The following is an 18491-nucleotide window of genomic DNA, read 5'->3' as shown; positions in this document are numbered from 1 at the left end:
CCAGGAAAATTTGAAAGCACTGCAGCAACCTCCTTCCATTCTCTGCCAGAATGAGGCATCTCGAATTATCCGTGGCCAGAAGTGTATTGCTGTAGGTCAAAGGATAAGAGGGTAGGGAAAGTAAACAAGAGAAATGAATGTAGAAGAGTTTCCTTGGAGCTTCCAAAGAAATTCAGGGACTTCCCCTCCCTTTCCATATCTTTGCTCTGGGAAATAAAATTATTTTTAAATGCCCCATTTAGAAACATAATTTAACTTTTCCTCCATTGACTGTTTTTGCTTTTCTCGGTTGTTCAGCTGACTACATAAAGGGCCTGATTCTAACTTCAGACATGCACACTATTTATAGAATCGAACCATCTACCTGGTAGCGATTTCATAGGAATCCAGGTGGCTCTTGTGTAATAATAATTAGATTTTATTAATTATTGAGTGACTGCATTTTCTTTCCATAGCTCAGATCATAACTAGAGCCATGTGAAGTACTTCTAGCAAGGAATTGATGGTCACATCTGGAGCCCTTTTCTGTTGGCCAGTTTTCTACAAACTTTGATATTTGCTAATTTGTTCATTATTCAAAAACAATAAGAAAAAATATTTCTTCTAACATTAGTGCCAATGGGTTGGTCATATCATGGCTATTGTGTCAGATGTTTATTAGTGGATCCTTGTGATTGTTCACCTAGTAATGCTGTAGTTTCTGCTCCATGATTGGGGGCCTGAAACTTTTTAAAAATAGGCTTTAAATTACTATAACATTGTCATGTTGAAGATGGTCATGCAGATACTTCCAGGGCAAGCCTTTGCACTATCAAATATTCACATGAGTATTTGTGACACGTTTTACTTTGTATGAACATTTTAGTTGAATTCATCTAAATCTTTGACACAGGCTGGTCGTCTTTAATCCAGCCACGTTTGCAGAAAGTGAATTAACATGGTTGTGGATAGCATTGCTGCTAATCTGAAGGTTTAATCATACAAAAGTTCACCGTATTCACCTAGCAGTAGTTATAACTAGCTTTCCATTACTAGCTTGATATGTTTTTTTGTTTTGGGTGGGTTTTTTTTTTTTTTTTTAAGCCTTCCTCAGAAAACACACTTTCTAGCTAGAATTTCTTACGGGTGCTCTCCTGCTAGAGGAGACTTTTTCAGAGCTATTTCAAGCTAACCAGACACAATATTTTTGAAGACATGGGATTAGCATAATTGTATTTTCAAAATCAAAAATCAGGGACACGGTGGTGACATTTTTAGGGTCACAAAATAGTTATAGAAAAGGCAAAAATGCACTTTACAAATGCGTGTTGGTGTTGCTATTGCCAGCTTGTGGCTAAACAGTGGCACAAACATAATTCTTGGAGTGGAGAATAGTTGTTCAGTACTGTAGTATTCTGAATTAGTTTATGTTGAAACACTACATTCACTTTGAGAGAGTCTCATTTGACTTTTCTCTGCACTCCAGATACTGTTCATCACTTTGAACACACATTCCACATGACTTTGTTCCTGGTAACACACAGCAATGAAAAAAACCAGGACGAACTATGAGTGGCATGGTAAATCTGGTATATGTGTCTCTTTTACATAAGCCCATGTGTTCAAAAGTGCTCAACACTCACAATTAGGGCTAAATTTTCAATTGTGAGTGCTGAGTGCTTCTGAAAAATTCTGCCATAATAATTAAATCTATCACTACTATAAATGAGTACAACGCCACTGAGGTCAAGAGTATTTCACCTGCTTATGTCATCTTTGGATTTGTGTTATGCCTGTAAGAGTTTATTTTCACTAAAGCGTTTTACGGATTGTACGTCACTGGATGTAGTTACCATGAGTCAGTACGTGCACGTGGCATCCATTTTTAATGTGCTTGCTGTTGCACCCACACTAGTGCTGCCCTCAGCCATGTGAGTGGCAATGTCCTCTGGGCATGGATCTCAGAGTTCGCAGACCCAGGCCACATAGCAGTGCTTTGAGGTGACCTTTGGGGACACCCTCATGAGCAGCTAGGGGAATTGTGAGAGGAGAGGTCAAACTCTTGCAGCTTTCACAATCGGAGGACTCTTCCCCCACAACCACCCATCACCGCTGGGAAAAAAAATCCCCCAATTCCTTTTGGGCTGGTTCTCCACGATAATCACGGGTTCAGAAGTCACCAACTTTTTTAAAAGTTCCAGCCCAACCACATGGGCCCCAGTTGCAGGCCAACTTATTTTAGAGACTAATCTGCAAACACTCTTTCTGGAGCATGGAGGCTGCACAACCCCAAGAGCTGGCCCCTCTGGTATAGCAGGGGTTGCAGCATTACCAGCTGACAGCCTGACAATGGGGGACTGAATAAGACGAATGGGCCTGCTATACTTAGTTGAGTGAAGGGCTGAATGGACTTCTGGTGGGTGAAGTGCACACAGGCAAGCAGTATTATTATACCAGGCCCAAGGGCACAGAGTAGTGGGACTACATTGTTCTTCAGACCTAGGCTGGGCAGGCGTGGTGCTAAAAGCTCACATAAGGAAGGCTGCTTTTCTGGAACTCTTTTGAAGAGCTCACACTGGCCCTGAAGCTCCAGAGTACCAGGAGGAGAGCCTTGTTCTCTGTGCAAAAGCTTGTGGCAATTGGCCTGGAGGAAGTGGCTACCTCTGATTGGTGCAGGTCACTTGGGAACCAGTTTGGGGTCAGTAAATCCACTATGGATTCTGCAGTGCTGGAACTTTGTGATGCTATAAATCAGTAGTCCCCAAACTTTTTACCTCGCCCCTCCCCCCCCCACACCCTACCTACCTACCTCTGGGAGGGGGGATGAGGACAGGGGTAAGGAGGTCGAGGCTGGGGCCACAGCTGGGGGCGGAGGTGGGAGTGAACCCTTGGCCGGGACCCTTGATGTGGGGGCTGGCAGCCCGGACAGAAGCAGATCCCTGGGCCACGTGGCTGGCAGCTGGGGCCAGGAGCGGAGCTGGGTGGTGCTCCCTCCTTGCCCCCAGATTACAGGCCTCTGCTATAAATGGCAGGCTGCAGGAATGCGTGGCGAGGGTGGCCAAAGTAGTTCTACAAGCACATTTGCCTGTTTTTCTTGAATATATTTTCTCTCCCCTGTTATGAGAAATATTCTCAGAAGAGGGGGAAGTGGCCAGCTGACTAAAGGGGAAACAGTGGCCCTGACTCTACAGTTTAATCAAGTGCCAACTGGAAAACTAAGAGAAATGTTTTCCCCAGAGGCCGTCAGGTTCAGGCACGTGCCTCAGTGGAACTTGTTAGCTTGATAAACCGAGTTGCTCAGGTGTAAGGAACTTTGGGATATTCTGTATTCAGTCCCAGACATAGTTAATTGCATGGAACTCTGCCTGCCATGGAAGGATGAAGACTGGTGCTTGAATCTCTGGTTTCAGGGTAAGTACTTAGATGTTACAGTAATAGGCACTCTAGAAATATGATACAGCAGACAAGGAACGTCGGTATTTTATACCAGATGCCTAGAGGTTCCAGTTTTGTTCACCACTCTTCTCTTTTGACTGATTCTACAGCCTTCAGCTCTCCAGAGATGCATGTGGATTACAACAGCAGCATGGACACCCTGCGGTGTGAGGCTCCTCGGTGGTTCCCACAACCTGTCGTGGTTTGGACCGCACACAATAACACCAGGGACAACTTATCTGAGGTCTCCAACACCAGCTTCAAGCTGAACTCTGAGAATGTGACTATGAACGTGGTATCTGTTCTGCACAACATTACAGCTAATACCACCTATACCTGTGTTATCAAGAATGACATTGCCAAAGCTACAGGGGACATCAAAGTGACAGGTACATTCCAGCACCACTTAAAGGCATTAGACATGGGCTGAAGATGTGTTAACGACTGCATGTGGGCTTACGTGGTATGGAATTTGGAGTTAGCTACAGAGCCTTTCCAGTTGCTGGTTCCAATCCAGACCCCAGCTAGGAAAGGCTGGATGGCTCAGGGGGACTATGGGACCTTTCACCTCCCAGTTGCTTGTTCTAAATCTGGTCCTAGCTTAGGGCTTGTCTACACATACAGAGCTTCAACTGCGCAGTCGCACCGCTGAAGCACGTTAGTGAAGCGGCGTAGTTAATCCGTGAGAGGCAGTAGCTACGTTGATTGGAGAAGCTCTCTCATCAACATAGCGCTGTCTACAGCAGGGTTAGGTTGGTATAACTGCATCGCCCAGGGCGGTGGATTTTTCACACCTCTGAGTGATGTAGTCATACCGATGTAAGTTTGTGGTGTAGACCTGGTCTTAGTCAAAGGGAAATTTATCTAAGCGTACCTGAAAATATTCTCATTGAGTAATAAAGTCCACAGATCCACTGCGATGAGTCTTCAGCCTGCATGTAATTGGGGGTAGAACTGGACCTGTCAGGCACTGACACTAGGGGAATAGGCTGACAGTGGAGAACTTCCATATCTGGGATCATTCCATTTGATGGTCTCTCATTAGAGACAGTGTTCACTATAGCTTGACAAGACAAACGGTCTCTCCTGCTGCGGAGCACGGCAATAGAGGTGACAGTGAAAACTTTTTGAAATTTGAAACTGTTTGAGGAGCTCTCCATGGCGATACTTTCCTCTAACGAAAAAGCAACTTCTATCTGGCTGACTGCAGCTGTTCCGTTTGTTTCAAGAGTGGATTGCATCTTTTGGACCTTGTTTTGAAGAAAGGAAATTTTCAGATAAACTCAGACAAGTTTTCCTACTCTTCACCATGCTGAGGTCCACAGAACTGTCACAATGGGAATTTCACAGCAGTGTCCTTGCAGGGTGGGAAGCAGGATCATCCTTTACCCATGGACATTAAAGAAAGGAAACTCTGGATGCTTATCTTCCCCATGGTGGGGACAAATATGTGAATAAGACAATTCCCTTCAGTCTTTTTTCTTCATTTACAGATTCCAGCATCAAGACGACAGTTCATTTGCAGCTACTGACCATGAACATGGCATCAGCCTCCTCATCCCCTCTTGCCCTTTACTGGATACTTCTACCTCTCCTGTACCTGATGGCTTTGTAGTGCTTGATCTCCATAAAGAAACGTGAGGAGGAGTTGGAACTGGAGGTAAGATTGGAAGGAGAAGTGCAGAGGACAGATCGGTGTCTGGAGACTGTCATTACTGAGCCTTATTAAAGCAACAGGTTGGATCCCAGACCTCTGTGGCTATGGTAGTAGCTCTTTTTGCTGGCTGAGTCCTTCCCCCACCCTTCTGCTTTTGAAACTAGCATTACAGAGGTGTCCTTTCCTGGATTCCCTCATTCTCCCACAGCCCTCCCCACTTTCTCTGTTTCTTTCCCTATGTTCTCTCCCTCCTTCCCAAATGCTCATTCTTCCACTCAACCCTTTCTGCCTCATGTCCTTCCCTGCAGGGTTAGAGCCTCAACAGTGCCAGTGCAGCAGGGGATAGCAACAGGTAATCAACTAAAACAGAAGGCCCATGATCTCTCCCTTCAGGACAGACACCACAGCAGTGCTGAGTATGAGAAAAAAAATGTCAGTTTTATCTTCCCTGTTGGACTCAGAACTGTCACAATGGCCACCTCCAGGCCTCGGGGTATAGAGTGGGACTAATCTGAAGCGGCTGCTAGTCAGCGTGGGCTTTGCTGCTGTTACTGTGTTGGTTGGTTCATGGACCTGGGTTTTTTTTTTTAAAAATAAAATAAAAAATCAGGTAGGATGGGATGTTAATTTATTTTTCTTGTATCTGACAGATGATGAATTCCACAAGGATACCAGGCGGGATTAAGTGAGAAGGAAGACGTCCGAACCAGAGAATGGGATACATTTTCTTACCTAGATAACTTAGTGATCAAAACTTTAGTATTATCTATCTATGAAGGCTCTAGCCTTGATCACGCAGCTGGAAAAAGGATTTGCCACATTGGATCAAGATTGGTGCCTTGAGTTCAGCATATTAGAATATGCAAATTGTGTATTTTCTTAAAATGACCTATAACATTTGATTACCCAGGCCTCACTAATCTATCAGAATTCTCTGAATGTGTCAATAAAATAATGGATTAAGAAAAACTAGTTGACAATTTATTTGAACTTTGTCAAAGGGTTTTTAAAAGTCCCATACTAAAGAAGCTATGTAGTCATGATGCAAGAAGCTGGCTAAGAGAGAGAAAATAAAGGCTAGGAATAAATTAATGTTCATCATGGCAAAGGGTGAATGTTGGGGAACCATATTAGGATTTTGGTTGTTTAATATATATATATATATAAATAAAAATAATTTGGAAAGTAGAGTGAGTTGTGAAGAAGCAATATTTGCAGATGACCTAAACTCTATTTAGGTTACCAATACCAGTAAGGACCAAGCGGATTGAGTAGGCAGCATGCTGGCAGATGAAATTCAGGGTTGACAAATTGAAAGTAATGCATATTGGAGGTAATAATTGCCAAATCAGGGAAAAGGCCTGAGCATCACTGCAGACATCTCAATGAAAATCGCTGCGGAGTGTGCAGAAGTGGCAAAAAAGCAAACAAACTGTTAGCACGTACAAGGGATGAGAAGGCGAATAATATGGAGAACATTATAATGCTATTATAAAAGTCATCTAGGATATTGTGTCACCCGATTTCAAAAAAGATGTAGGAGAAGTAAAGGGGGTTCACAGATCAAAGCTGGTCAGGAACATTTTGACAACACACTTATCCATGGGAAAATGCTGATTTATTGAAACAAACATTTTGCAGAAACATCAGTTTTGATGAAACTTTGGTTGGAAGATTTCTCAGATCCAGGGTGTGATTTCTGATCAAAAGCAGAGCACACCACATCAGAATAGCCTGATGGTTAGGGTACGCACCTGGATTGTAAGAATCAGGCACAGCCAGGACTCGAAATTAGGGCGCATTACATCCCAGCGGAGTGCTCTAACCACTTGGTGGTTGTGGGGGAATCCCTCACTCCAAAGCTTTTGAAAAGTCTTGGATTCTTTCTGCATCAGAACACAAATGTTGAAACCACTAAATTTTTCACAAACAGAAATCTTGTTTTCCAGCCAGCCCTATTCACAGATGGGTGACAAAAAACGATTTGTAGTCTGAAAAACTCTCATATGAAGAGAAATTGAAAGGATAGGATTGTTTAGAAGGGCTACTAGGATGATCCGAGGAATGGAAAACCTGTCTTATGAAAGGAGACTTAAAGAGCTTGGCTTGTTTAGCTTAACCAAAAGAAGGCTGAGAGGAGATGATTGCTCTCTATAAATATATCAGAGGGATAAATACCACAGAGGGAGAAGAATTATTTAAGCTCAGTACCAATGTGGACACAAGAACAAATGGATATAAACTGGCCATCAGGAAGTTTAGACTTGAAATTAGACGGATTCTAACCATCAGAGGAGTGAAGTTCTGGAACAGCCTCCCAAGGGAAGCAGTGGGGCAAAAGATATCTGGCTTCAAGACTAAGCTTGATAAGTTTATGGAGGAGAGGATATGATGGGATAGCCTAATTTTGGCAATTAATTGATCTTCGACTAGCGGTAGATATGCCCAATGGCCTGTGATGGGATGGGATCTGAGTTACCACAGAGAATTCTTTCCTGGGTGTCTGGCTGATGAGTCTTGCCCACATGCTCAGGGTTTAGCTGATCGCCACATTTGGGGTTGGGAAGGAATTTTCCTCCAGGGCAGAGGTCTTGAGGGTTTTTCGCCTTAGAATCATAGAATATCCAGGTTGGAAGGGACTTGAGGAGGTCATCTAGTCCAACCCCCTGCTCAAAGCAGGACCAATCCCCAATTTTTGCCCCAGATCCTAAATGGCCCCCTCAGGGATTGAACTCACAACCCTGGGTTTAGCAGGCCAATGCTCAAACCACTGAGGTATCCCTCCGCCCCCTTCCTCTGCAGCATGGGGCACGAGTCACTTGCTGGAGGCTTCTCTGCACCCTGAAGTCTTTAAACCACAATTTAAGGACTTCAATAGCTCAGACATAAGTTAGGGGTTTGTTACAAGAGTTGTTGGCTGAGATTCTGTGGCCTGCATTGTGCAGGAGGTCAGACTAGATGATCATAATGGTCCCTTCTGACCTTAAAATCTATAATTCTATGTTTACCTTAGAAAGGAGCGAATAGAAGGGGACATGAAAAATATATAAAATAAGCAATAGTCTAAACAAGACAGATTTCTAACTCTTATTTATCCTGTCTCATAACACAAGAACTAGGGGACAGTCACAATTAAATTGAAAGGTGACATTTAAAACTGGTGAAAAGGAGAGTTTGTAACTGGATTGTTGAACTTATTGCTACAGAATACTGAGGATGAGATCTTAGTAGGATTAAAAAAGGATTAGATATTTACAGTAAAATCTGTTTTATCCGGCACTTCACCAACTGGAAAGCTCTATAAACCAGCATTTCTGATCTTCATTGACATTCCAGTTGGCGCAGGGCCAACAGCGGGTGAGGAGGGGTGTGGAATGTGGGCTCTGGGAGGGCCTTTGGGTGTGAGAGGGGGCTTGAGGCAGCAGGCTGGGATGCAGGGTACTGGATCTGGGGGGCCGCGCACCTCTGGCCACTCACCACAAGTGGCAATCTGTCCCAGCTGCTCTTAGGTTCCCTTCCAATGGGAGGTATGGAGCTAGTGCTCGGGGCAGGATGGGGGCAGTGCGTAGAACCACCTGCTGCGTCTCTGCCTAGGAGCAGCTGGAACAGACCACCACTTGTGGGGTTGCTCACCTCAGGCAGGTACCCCAGATCCAGCACCCTGCAACCTCTTCCGCGCCCCAGCCTGCTGCCCTGAGCCCCCTTCCGCACCCAAACTCCCTCCCTCTTAGTTACCCGGCATTTTTCACTTACCGGCACCCCCCCATTCCCTCAACATGCCAGATAAAACAACTTTTACTGTACATGGATAGCAAGAATATTAATTCTTCATATAGTAATTAACTAGTTATAGAGCCAACAAATGCTGAAGAAATTTACTAGATAAATCATTCAACCAGTAATGGCAACGACATTCTACCAGCTCTCATCAGCATGCAGCTCCACAAGTGCTTTTATTGGTCATACAGTTATTCAGGCCTCGTAACAGCTCTCTAGTTTTAGGCTTCCTGACTGCCTTGGACCGTGAATTGCAGATGCTGGCTATATGCTACACCCAGTAGCATTTTGAATTTTCTCCCTAACTTTACTAGTCAGTTTTATTGTGTGGCCTTTTTTGTGTGTGGTTTTTAAAAACTGAAATGATGTTTCTATGTAACCCTTGAAAAGAGTCATTCTTCTAAGGTGATCCCCAAGTGGGTCTTTTTACATTTTGTGGGCAGTGCCTACTGTTAGCTTGAGGAGGGGTAAGAGACTGACACAGAGCAGCCATTTTGGAGCATCTGACTGAGTCTAGTGGGAAGAGTCAGAAGGCCAAAGCATTTGTTATGTGGACTTGAACTTTATGACTGTTTGCGTCAATTCATGTTCATGTGCCTTTTTAAAACATATTTCAGTCTGGCCAACTGATCTCACATCTCCCCTCTTTGTTCACGGATATAAATGAACTTACTACTCTTCCCAGCTACGTGTCTCAGCAACATGTTCTCCAAGCATGCAAGTGAAAGGACCATAACTCTGGGTTGAGGAAAGCAAGGCACCCAGCCAGTCCACCCCCTTCCTCTGCACTTCACTCCTGGCACCCTTACGCAGCTCCTGGCTCAGCTTGCCGAAAAGCCCTTCCTTAGGTGCTTCGCTGCCCCATACAATGCAAGGGGAGCCTGTCTTGGGGCTGAGAATTCCACTAGGTAGCAGGGTGCCTATGATTGGCACTGCACAAGTCCCCTTTGAATCTAGGTCCAGATGCTTTTCAAACCATTTTCTATGGGGGCTGCTAATTTCAGCTTTGATTTTGTGCCCCTCCCCATTACTGCTGTTTGGCTTGCCTGCCTGAGAAACCAATCTAGGCAGTTCTGTGCCTAGTTCTCAAACCTGGTACAAATGCTCTTCTGCCCAAGTTCTCTACAAACACCCATGGCATTTTTTAAGTTTTATTAAAAATACTTTTATTTACATTAGATATTATACTGTAAAATACACACAAACTGAGTGCTAAGTTTGTAAGCCACGGCTGAGTGCTTAAGAGAGGATGAGCACCTGTCACTCCCAGATTTTTAGCCCTCAGTTGGCCATGTCAAGAGTCCCAGAATGACCTCCCTCAGGAAACACACAATCAATTCCACCCCTCAATCACTGACCCCAAAGCCCTAACAACAAACGCCCCAGTCGCAGCCCACAGCCTGTAGTCTCAGCCAGAACACACATGCTGCCAAGCTGTATCAGAGGCCTTCTCATTCCTTTCCTGTGGACAGAGGTGAGAGACGAGGCCTCAAGCTGAGTGACTGATCGATGTTTTGATCCTCTTGCTGCTCAGACCGCACAAGACTTTGGGATCTGCCTCCTGGATGTTCAGGCATGTCAGGCTCAGTCGAGCTCCCACTTGGGACACAAACTCCATCTCACCACACAGAAACCTTCTCAGCTGCAGTGAATCTAAGGAGAAAGAAAATACAAGTAGCCCACTGATAAACTCACATTCCATCCACTCACCCAGCACTGCATGGCAACATAAGACCCTGAGGTGGACTGCAGCAGCTGTTTAAGAGATGCTCAGCAGTGAAGGACAAGAAGTGAACACTGTAACCAACCAACTGCAGAGAGATTGAGGAAGGCAGAATGCTGGGCTATGAAAACCAATGGTCTCATTCTGAGGGAAAGAGCATTTTTACTTTTTATGACTAAAGTCAGCATGTAAGAATTAAGAGCTATGCACTGCTCACTCAGCAGGTGTACACAGATAGGCACCTACTCCCACTAATACCAGCACCAGCTTTACAAACAAGGAATTTACACCTCATGTGAAAGATGTCATCTCTAGCAGGACAGCACCCTCACTGAGTCCCCCGTACCACACACTGCAGCACAGTACCACTTTGGCAGCATGCTAAAGCCCTGGGGTCAGTGCCAACTGATAGAGAAGAGTCTCCCAGCAGCACAGCACCCCTTTGCACCAGTGTGGCATTGGGACCAATACTGACTGGTGGAAGATCTCCCTGAGGTGCCAGCACTATGCACACTGGGATCTTGCCAGCAAACTCCAATCCAAGTCTTGACTTGACCTGCTCTTGTCTGATATCAGGATCTTACAGCTTCCTAAGATCACAGCTCTGTGTGTTAGGAACCTGGAGAATTGGAAACTCATTCCAGGAGTGAGAATACACCACAAGAAGAAGTTCCGGTTCTCCAGAGAGCTCTCCAGTAAGGACAGGGAAGACAAACACACAATTCTCAGCAATAAGCTTTCCAGTCTCTCTCTAAATCAGAAAGAAGCCAAAAAAGGCAGATACACTCCCCTCTTCTCCCTCCCCCGATCTTTAACTGAAGTCTAAGAGTGACAACTATCTGCTAAAAATTTTAGCACAAAAATTCAATTTTTTCTGGGATCATTGACAGAACTGGAACATGGCAGCACCACATTCCTTCCCACAGCAGTCTGACCTTTGGGAGACAGCACGGTCACTTTCCTAACGATAAATCCACCAAGCCATGCCATAACCCTTCCCAAAGTACATGAATCAACATCCCACACAGCCTGGCTGAAGTCAGAGGACCTTGATTTGTGGATACTGGCAGGACTGACACCCTGGTAATTTCCCCTGCGCTGGCTCAAGAAAGGTGGCCTGTGCACCCTCCTCCTCCTCCTGGCTGCTGGGAGGATTCTTCCCCAGCCCTCTTCCATCCAGCTGGTAGGGTGACTCTTTCCTGCCCAGTCAAGCAGCACTTGAGGCTGATGGTGAGAGCTGAGGGCACATACGCACCTGGCTGGGGAATCTTTGAGGGCTTCCTGTCGAGGCTGAAAGCCAGCAGGATGGTCCGGCAGATGGCACGGCTCCTACACAGGCTCCTCAGGTAGCAGGTGACAAGGTCTTCAGGCTCCTCCACACACTGAGGAAGGAACCAGAGTACTGTCAGTGAACCTGTGGAGTGAGCCAGATGTGGACTCCCTCTCAACTGAGGCTCAGGCCCAGCACCACAGCCACTGCCAGAATAAGCCACTTACCCCAGGCCTGGAATTGGCTCCTCCATGCTGAATGAAAATGCTGCCCCTTCTCTGCACATTGCTCTGCACAGCTTTCCACTCCACAGGGCTCAGGCCTAACACTGCAGCCACCTGCTGGTTCTTGCACAGCACCAGAGCCTCACCTGTTCCATCCTCCACCAGGATCCTACAGGCCAAGCACAGATGGACAGAGACAACGGCAAGGTCAGCGTGAAGAGCAGGCACATGTGAGCTCAGTGGGGGAAGGAGGGTTGTGCTCACACCAAAGGGAAGTGACACAGTTTTAACTGGCTGTTCCATCCATGTCATCTGTTCTCAACCAGCCTTCACTGGATCAACTGCTCTCACTCCCCTAGGGTGGTGGTCTCTGCTTCCTCCCACCCACCTCTACCCACTCCCTGCCCCCCAGTACTTACTTGGCGCTGGCCTGACTCACTCCTGTGTGCGATGGGCAGGGTGGGCTGTGTCGGCTGCACCTCCCCTGAAGGAAGAGCAGAAATCAGAGCTGGGAGTGGAGGGAGGAGCCAATGCTCCCTGTGCCCCCCTAAGTTAAAGAGCTTGTTAACTGCATTCCCTGGGACAGTGTCTCAAGTGGAAGGAGCCCCCCCCCAGGGGCTGAGGGTCCCTGGGCTAAGGGTTTGGGTGGGACTGAAACCCTCCCACAGGAATGGAGTATGCACTGGGAAGGCAGAGCACAGCCCACCCACTCAGCCCAGAGCCAGCCCAGCCTGTGGCCAAGCCAGACATCAGAGTCACATGCATCTCTGCACCTGGCGGTTTGGGCCCTTTTCTGTTGTGGCGCTATTGTATGTGAGGCATTAATGCTACACACTGGGAAGGAGGCTCTGGCACTGGGAAAGGTCAGGAAGCATCAATTTCTCCGACACAGTATTTGACAAGGGCTACGTTCCCAGCGAGCAGAGGGCAGACTCAGTAAGACAGCTAATGGCCTCTGAGCAGAAAGCACATGACTCCCAGGAGGGCTTCCCCGCAATGATCCCTGTGGGCACTTTGGGTACCTCTCTGAAGATGCTGCTACAGACGGAGCAGATCCATTGCAGGGACAAAGCCAGGACACAGGACAAGTTGCAGAGGATCTGGCCCTGGGACAGGCTGTGAGGCTGAAGCAACAGGTTGGACAGAAACACCAGCGAGGGAGACGTGGCTGCAGGGGACTTGGAGGCTATACCTGCAGGACTGGAAAAGAAGAATGTGAATAACCCGCCATGGAGAAAAACTCCCCTGGAGAAGAGTGAGGCAGAGCCCAGACTCACTTGGAGGAAAGGAGCAAGCAGGGGGGCGGCAGAGCCAAGATGCTGATGCAGCTGGAGGCAATGTATGTGCAATAAACATTGTGGAACCTGCAACATAAAAAAGCAAACATTAGAGGCAGCTCTAGGAGGCCCCTTTGTCTGGACGGGCTGGGGTCTTCCTTTCGCCTTTGGCATGGCCCATGGGAGTGGGGGTAGTAGTCCAACAGGAAGAAGGGAGAAAGGACAGTAGATCAGGAAGGAAGGGGGGCCAAGAGATGAGAACAGGGAGAAGGATGCGGCCAATTGAGTCCAGGTCAAATCACAAGGCCACGGGCCAAGGTGGATGGTGGCAGGGAGATGTGTACCTGTATGGTTGGGGAAAGGGAGTGTCTGAGTCTAGATCTGGGCTGACAGCTGTTCAGGGACTAGACGTACCTGGAGATTTTGCGCTGCAGGTTCTGGAAGAGAATCTTGGCCCCGGGCAGCAAACCCCAGAGATGCTGAAGGTAGGCAACTGCTATGTAAACATCCAGCACAACAGAGGAGCCAGGAGCAGCTGAGACACTCAGCTTCACACTGTGATCCCAGGGCAGGAGGGTCCCTAGGCATGCAGAAGGCCAAGGACACAATGAGCTCACTAGCTGCTGCTCTATCCCACTCCCAGCTTGCCCTGCTACAGGCTAATTTCAGTAGCCCTACCCCACACACCAGCCAGTACCTGGTCCCCACAATCATACATTAGCGCCCCCTGCTTCCTCCTGTACACATAGGCCCATGCACCTTCCCTCCCCCACATTCAACTCAAGACCAAGTACCTTTTCACTTGCTCCTAACACACCCAGGGGACAGAGTCCTGGTCCCTCCATCACACAAAATGGGACACGGTGCCCCAACCCCACACATGTATCAGGGCAGAGCACCCCCTTCCAGGGCACACACAGGCACCAGAGCAGAATGCCCCATCCCATCCCTGACACACATACACACAATGGGACACAGCAGCACCGCCACCCGTCCCCAGGGCATGGTGTCCAACCCTGGCATGCACAAAGGCACAGGGTGGAATTCTCCGGCCCTCTGACACACGGACAGGGCTGCAGTACCCTGGCATGCTCCCCCTTCCCCCTAGCATACACACACAGAATGGGGCTTAGTGTCTTATCTCCTCACGGTGCAGAGGGGACCAAGCATCGCCAGAGGCAGACATGCTGACCTTTCTGCCACCGCATGCTGCAGGGTGCAGAGAGCTTTTCATTCCCAGGGGAAGCACACAAGGTCCGCTCCACTATCTCACCAGAGAAAGAGACAAGGGAGCCTGTGAAACTGAGAGCAGAGCAAAGAATCAGGGGCTCTGTCCTGCCACAGAGACCAGAGGCAGAGCCTGATGGCTGAAGAGATGCCCCACTCTGAGGTTCCAGCAATGGAGGAAATTTAAGGCACTGACACTTCAGCACCTTCACCTGAGCTCATCTGTCCCAGGGCCCTCTGGACATAGTCAGGGCCATGACCACACCAGGGAATTACGTACACAGTGTGAATTCTGCCCCATGATTCTTTGGGCCTCTTGTTGGTGTTTGTGTTGGTCCATGTTATGTGGAATGTTGTCTAGCCTAGGAAGTGATGTGGCAGAGCAACAGACGAGGGTGTGTGGCAGGATAAGAGCTGGGATAGGAGAGGTGAGGGCAGGGTTTTAAGTGGAGGCATCACTGTTGTTCAACAACCATACTTCACCTGCCTTCCATCAGGGGCCTATCCAACTCAGCTATACTTTGCTTCTGTACCAGCCAGACAGTGGGCTAGGAACACAAGCTTTCAGCATGTAAGATTCTTATCCATCTCACCCCATGAGCTCCCCCATTCACAGGGAATCCCTGAGATGACAGTGGGTGCATACAGCACGTTTGAAGGTCAAGACAGAGCGGGAAGCACATTCTGAAGCCCACCCCTGAGCAGACCATGCACCAGCCCCTTCCCAATAAACCTAGGAGAGGGCCATAAGCTCAAAGGACTCAAGACTGCAGCTGCCATGGTAAGAGTAAAAGGTCTTTAGCAGCTGATAGGGATAAACCCCATCGGGAGATGCCACAACTCTCAGCCACATTATAGACAGTGTGTAGTGAGGCTAGTATACAGCAGGACGCAGTACACCTGGCTCCCACTGAGGGACTGACTCCTGGTGCTGCAGCATGTGGGCTGCAAACATAATTTGAAATACAGGCTTCAGATCAATCCTACACCCACAAAAGCAGAGTACATGGTTCCCTGCACACACTTCCTTGTTGCTGGATCTGGAGAAGCAGGAGCAAAAGCAACAGGAAAGTAGGGGGAGGGAGGCATCAGAGTCTGGGGTGTGGTCGGGGAGGAGACATTCTGAAGGCAAGCCCTAGAAACTTAGCTAAATAAGGTTTTGGAAAAGCAGAGGATTTATATCCCCAAGTTAGAAGCTGGGCAGGTGTGGAGACAGGAGGAGAAAATCGGCCTTACTGTAGGAGCCTAGTAAGGGCTTCATTGCACAGACAGACCAAGTCACTCCATTCATATTTAAACACACACTGAAAAGATCAGATTCCAGCCCCATTCAATAGCCTTTGAACAGGCAGCAGAAGATAGCACTCAAGTCTTTCTGACCACGACATTCCCCACCCCCAATCTCTGAGAGGGATTCAGTGGAAACCTCTTGCACCCAATTCCACACCCCCAACAGCCCAAACTGTTTTGGGGTCCCATTCGGAAGGTATCTCACTTGTGATCTTGTCACATATTATACGCTAGATAGGGTCAGGCCAGGCCAGCACTTACATATGAGGAAGATTTCCAAAGAAACCCCACTGCACTGCAGGGGTTGGCGCAGGTGGCTGAGTAAAGTACATTCCTAACTAGGAGCCAGCATTGACCCCATTTCCCAAGTGGTGGTCATGTCTCAGTGACCCTAACACCACAGCAGAGGAAGGACCAACATACCTGTTGCTTAGTAGCTCTGGAATGGAGAAGACTGTCTGCCCCATTCCTGCCCACTCTGACCCTGGGATCATCTGGAAAAGGAGGAGATACAGATTTAACAGAATTACGATATGTACCCACCACCAATATGAACCAGCTCCACCCAAGGCCCATAATCACATCCATCCTTGAGGTCGTGAAGCACAGAACTGTGCAAAGCTGAGAGGCTACCGCTCCTCAGCATTGGTTTCAGGGCAGGAGGGCTTGGGAGGGTGTTTTCTTCACTTCTGTGTGAAATGCCAAAGCCCGCCGTGGTGCCCATGGGTGTTTTGTATGATCTCCTGACCCAGATCCCCAGGGAAGAACTAGTCACCCATGGAAACCCAGAGCTATAAGATGCTGCATACCTGGGGCTGAGCCAGGCAGGAGATCCAGGTCTCATGCTGTAGGTGCCAGGTATCTGAAACTAGCAGGCACGAGTGGCAGCCCGACTGGTTCAGAAGCCTCCCTTGCAACGGCGAGAGACAAGGCTGCTCAAACACCCCGAAGTCCTGTGAGAACAACAGCGCAGGAGGCACATCAAGGGAGGCAGGAGGAGAGATCAGCAGGGGAGAGGGCCCCAAGCATAGATGGAAAAAGAGGGGCCCGGGAGCAGTAACAGAAAAGCCCTTACAGAGACTCCTGAAGATTTTGGTGTAACACATGGCGAAGGAGATTACCCTGCCCATGGATCAGAGGCAGCAATATGAGCCCCAAAGCTAGAAGGTGCTTAGTCTCCTTTGCTGTGACTCTTTGCCTTCCAGGGAGCCACTGCTGAGTCTGTAGGTGGCGCAAGGGACAGCACCATCCTGGCCATTCCATTTGTCATTCAGGGAAGTGGATGTGTCACTAACAGCACAACACTGAGTCCAGCAGGACATTGGCTTCCCCCTCCTCCAGCAGAGAAGGGGTTAATGTGCTTCCCTTAACTCTCTCATGGCCACAGTGAGAGCAGGATTTCAATTGCAGGAGATGCCTCTGGTGAGCCAAAGTGTGACAAGCTATTCCGAGAGTGATGAAAAGATGAGGTGAGGGTGAAGAGCAAGCCCCAGCTCTGGAGTCCCACACTGTGGCAGGGGGCCCTGCAGGGGGCAGCACCAAGGCCCCTCCTTACCAAACACTGAGGCACAATAAGCCGGTACAGCCCATCTGGGTGCAGGAATGGGAACCATCGAAGTGATCTCCCCATAAAAAGCAGCAGCACCTGGAATGGGACAAGAGAAGCTGATGATGGAGGGACACTGGTGAGGGAGCTGGGAGGCAGAGCTCATCATGGTGGGAGTGGGCAAAGGGACGGGAAAGCACAGCCCCCCAGGGTGTGGGGAGAAGGCAGAGTGCCCTTGCAGGGAAAGGCTGGATTACAAAGGACAGTGGGGTATGCCCTGTGGGGGAGGGGAAGGGGAACACTTGCAGGGCAGAGAGAGAGAGGATAAGTGGAGCTGTTCCTGGTGGACTGGGAGGGAACCCCTTGCGTTCACAAACATCAGTGGTCAAGAGACAACTATCCTCCCACTCTCTGTGGACCTGGCTCCCCTGACCCTCAGGTAGGCTCCCCATACCAAAATCCAGCTCACACCCTAACCAGAAGGCCACTTCCTCCAGCCCTCCCTTACCCTCTGCTGTGCCTCGCTGTCCTCCCTCTGATGGCTGGTCTGCTCCAGCTCTGGCAGGTTCCCAATTTCCCTGGGATGCCCCCAGAGCCGAGGTTTGTCCATCCAGAGTACGGTGGCCTGGAAGCTGAGCTGCAGCTCCTGCCCTTCTCCATCTCCTTCTGCAGCTGGCAGGTAGTTGCGTGACATAAGCCCCTCTTTCTGGGTGACCAGGAATAGACGAGACATGCAGCTGGTTCCTCTGGCACTGCTCTGGCCTCTATCACAGCCCTCGTCAGAGCCAGCTCCTGGGCGGGTCCCCTCCAACTTTGGCAGCTTTGCCTCTGGAGATCCCAGCTCAACCTTTGAGCTGCAAACATCCTTTTTCCCCAACCAGGGATTGTTATTGCTTGTGGGACCCTCTTGGACTTGCACCTCAGGCGTATGAAGAATCTGAACATCTTCAAAGCAGAATTGCACATACAGCCTGTAGTGAGAAGAGGGGCCAAGAGGAGATATCATCGCAGCTCCAACTTAGCAGGCAGGGAGGTTCCAAACTAGGCCGCCAGCAGAGAGAGGGAGCCTTGGCCAAAGGCTCAGAC

At 48.5% G+C, this 18491-nt stretch overlaps 2 protein-coding genes across 3 annotated transcripts in view; one reads left to right on the top strand and one right to left on the bottom strand.

Moving 5' to 3' along the window:
• The window catches only part of VTCN1 (V-set domain containing T cell activation inhibitor 1), a 75915-nt gene extending 69942 nt beyond the window's left edge, over window positions 1-5973 (top strand). Inside the window, exons 4-6 of the mRNA XM_074974961.1 lie at window positions 3525-3803; window positions 4908-5074; window positions 5722-5973. Of these exons, the coding sequence (XP_074831062.1) occupies window positions 3525-3803; window positions 4908-5029 (401 nt within the window). The 3' untranslated portion in view covers window positions 5030-5074; window positions 5722-5973. The remainder of the gene's footprint in view (window positions 1-3524; window positions 3804-4907; window positions 5075-5721) is intronic.
• Window positions 5974-10067: 4094 nt separating this feature from the next.
• Window positions 10068-18491, bottom strand: part of CTC1 (CST telomere replication complex component 1) — a 57352-nt gene continuing 48928 nt past the window's right edge. For both annotated transcript variants that reach the window (XM_074974905.1, XM_074974896.1), the window contains exons 13-24: window positions 17914-18376; window positions 17415-17504; window positions 16669-16812; window positions 16283-16353; window positions 14535-14644; window positions 13757-13922; window positions 13343-13429; window positions 13088-13265; window positions 12485-12549; window positions 12069-12234; window positions 11827-11953; window positions 10068-10501 (exon numbers count right to left, since the gene is read on the bottom strand). In XM_074974905.1, coding sequence (XP_074831006.1) covers window positions 10338-10501; window positions 11827-11953; window positions 12069-12234; window positions 12485-12549; window positions 13088-13265; window positions 13343-13429; window positions 13757-13922; window positions 14535-14644; window positions 16283-16353; window positions 16669-16812; window positions 17415-17504; window positions 17914-18376 — 1831 coding nt within the window. In that variant the 3' untranslated portion in view covers window positions 10068-10337. The remainder of the gene's footprint in view (window positions 10502-11826; window positions 11954-12068; window positions 12235-12484; window positions 12550-13087; window positions 13266-13342; window positions 13430-13756; window positions 13923-14534; window positions 14645-16282; window positions 16354-16668; window positions 16813-17414; window positions 17505-17913; window positions 18377-18491) is intronic.

The sequence above is a fragment of the Natator depressus genome, chromosome 1 (assembly GCF_965152275.1).
Source record: "Natator depressus isolate rNatDep1 chromosome 1, rNatDep2.hap1, whole genome shotgun sequence".
Classification (NCBI taxonomy): Eukaryota; Metazoa; Chordata; order Testudines; family Cheloniidae; genus Natator; species Natator depressus.
The sequence above is the reverse complement of the archived record's forward strand: the minus strand, read 5'-3'. Positions and strand labels throughout refer to the sequence as shown.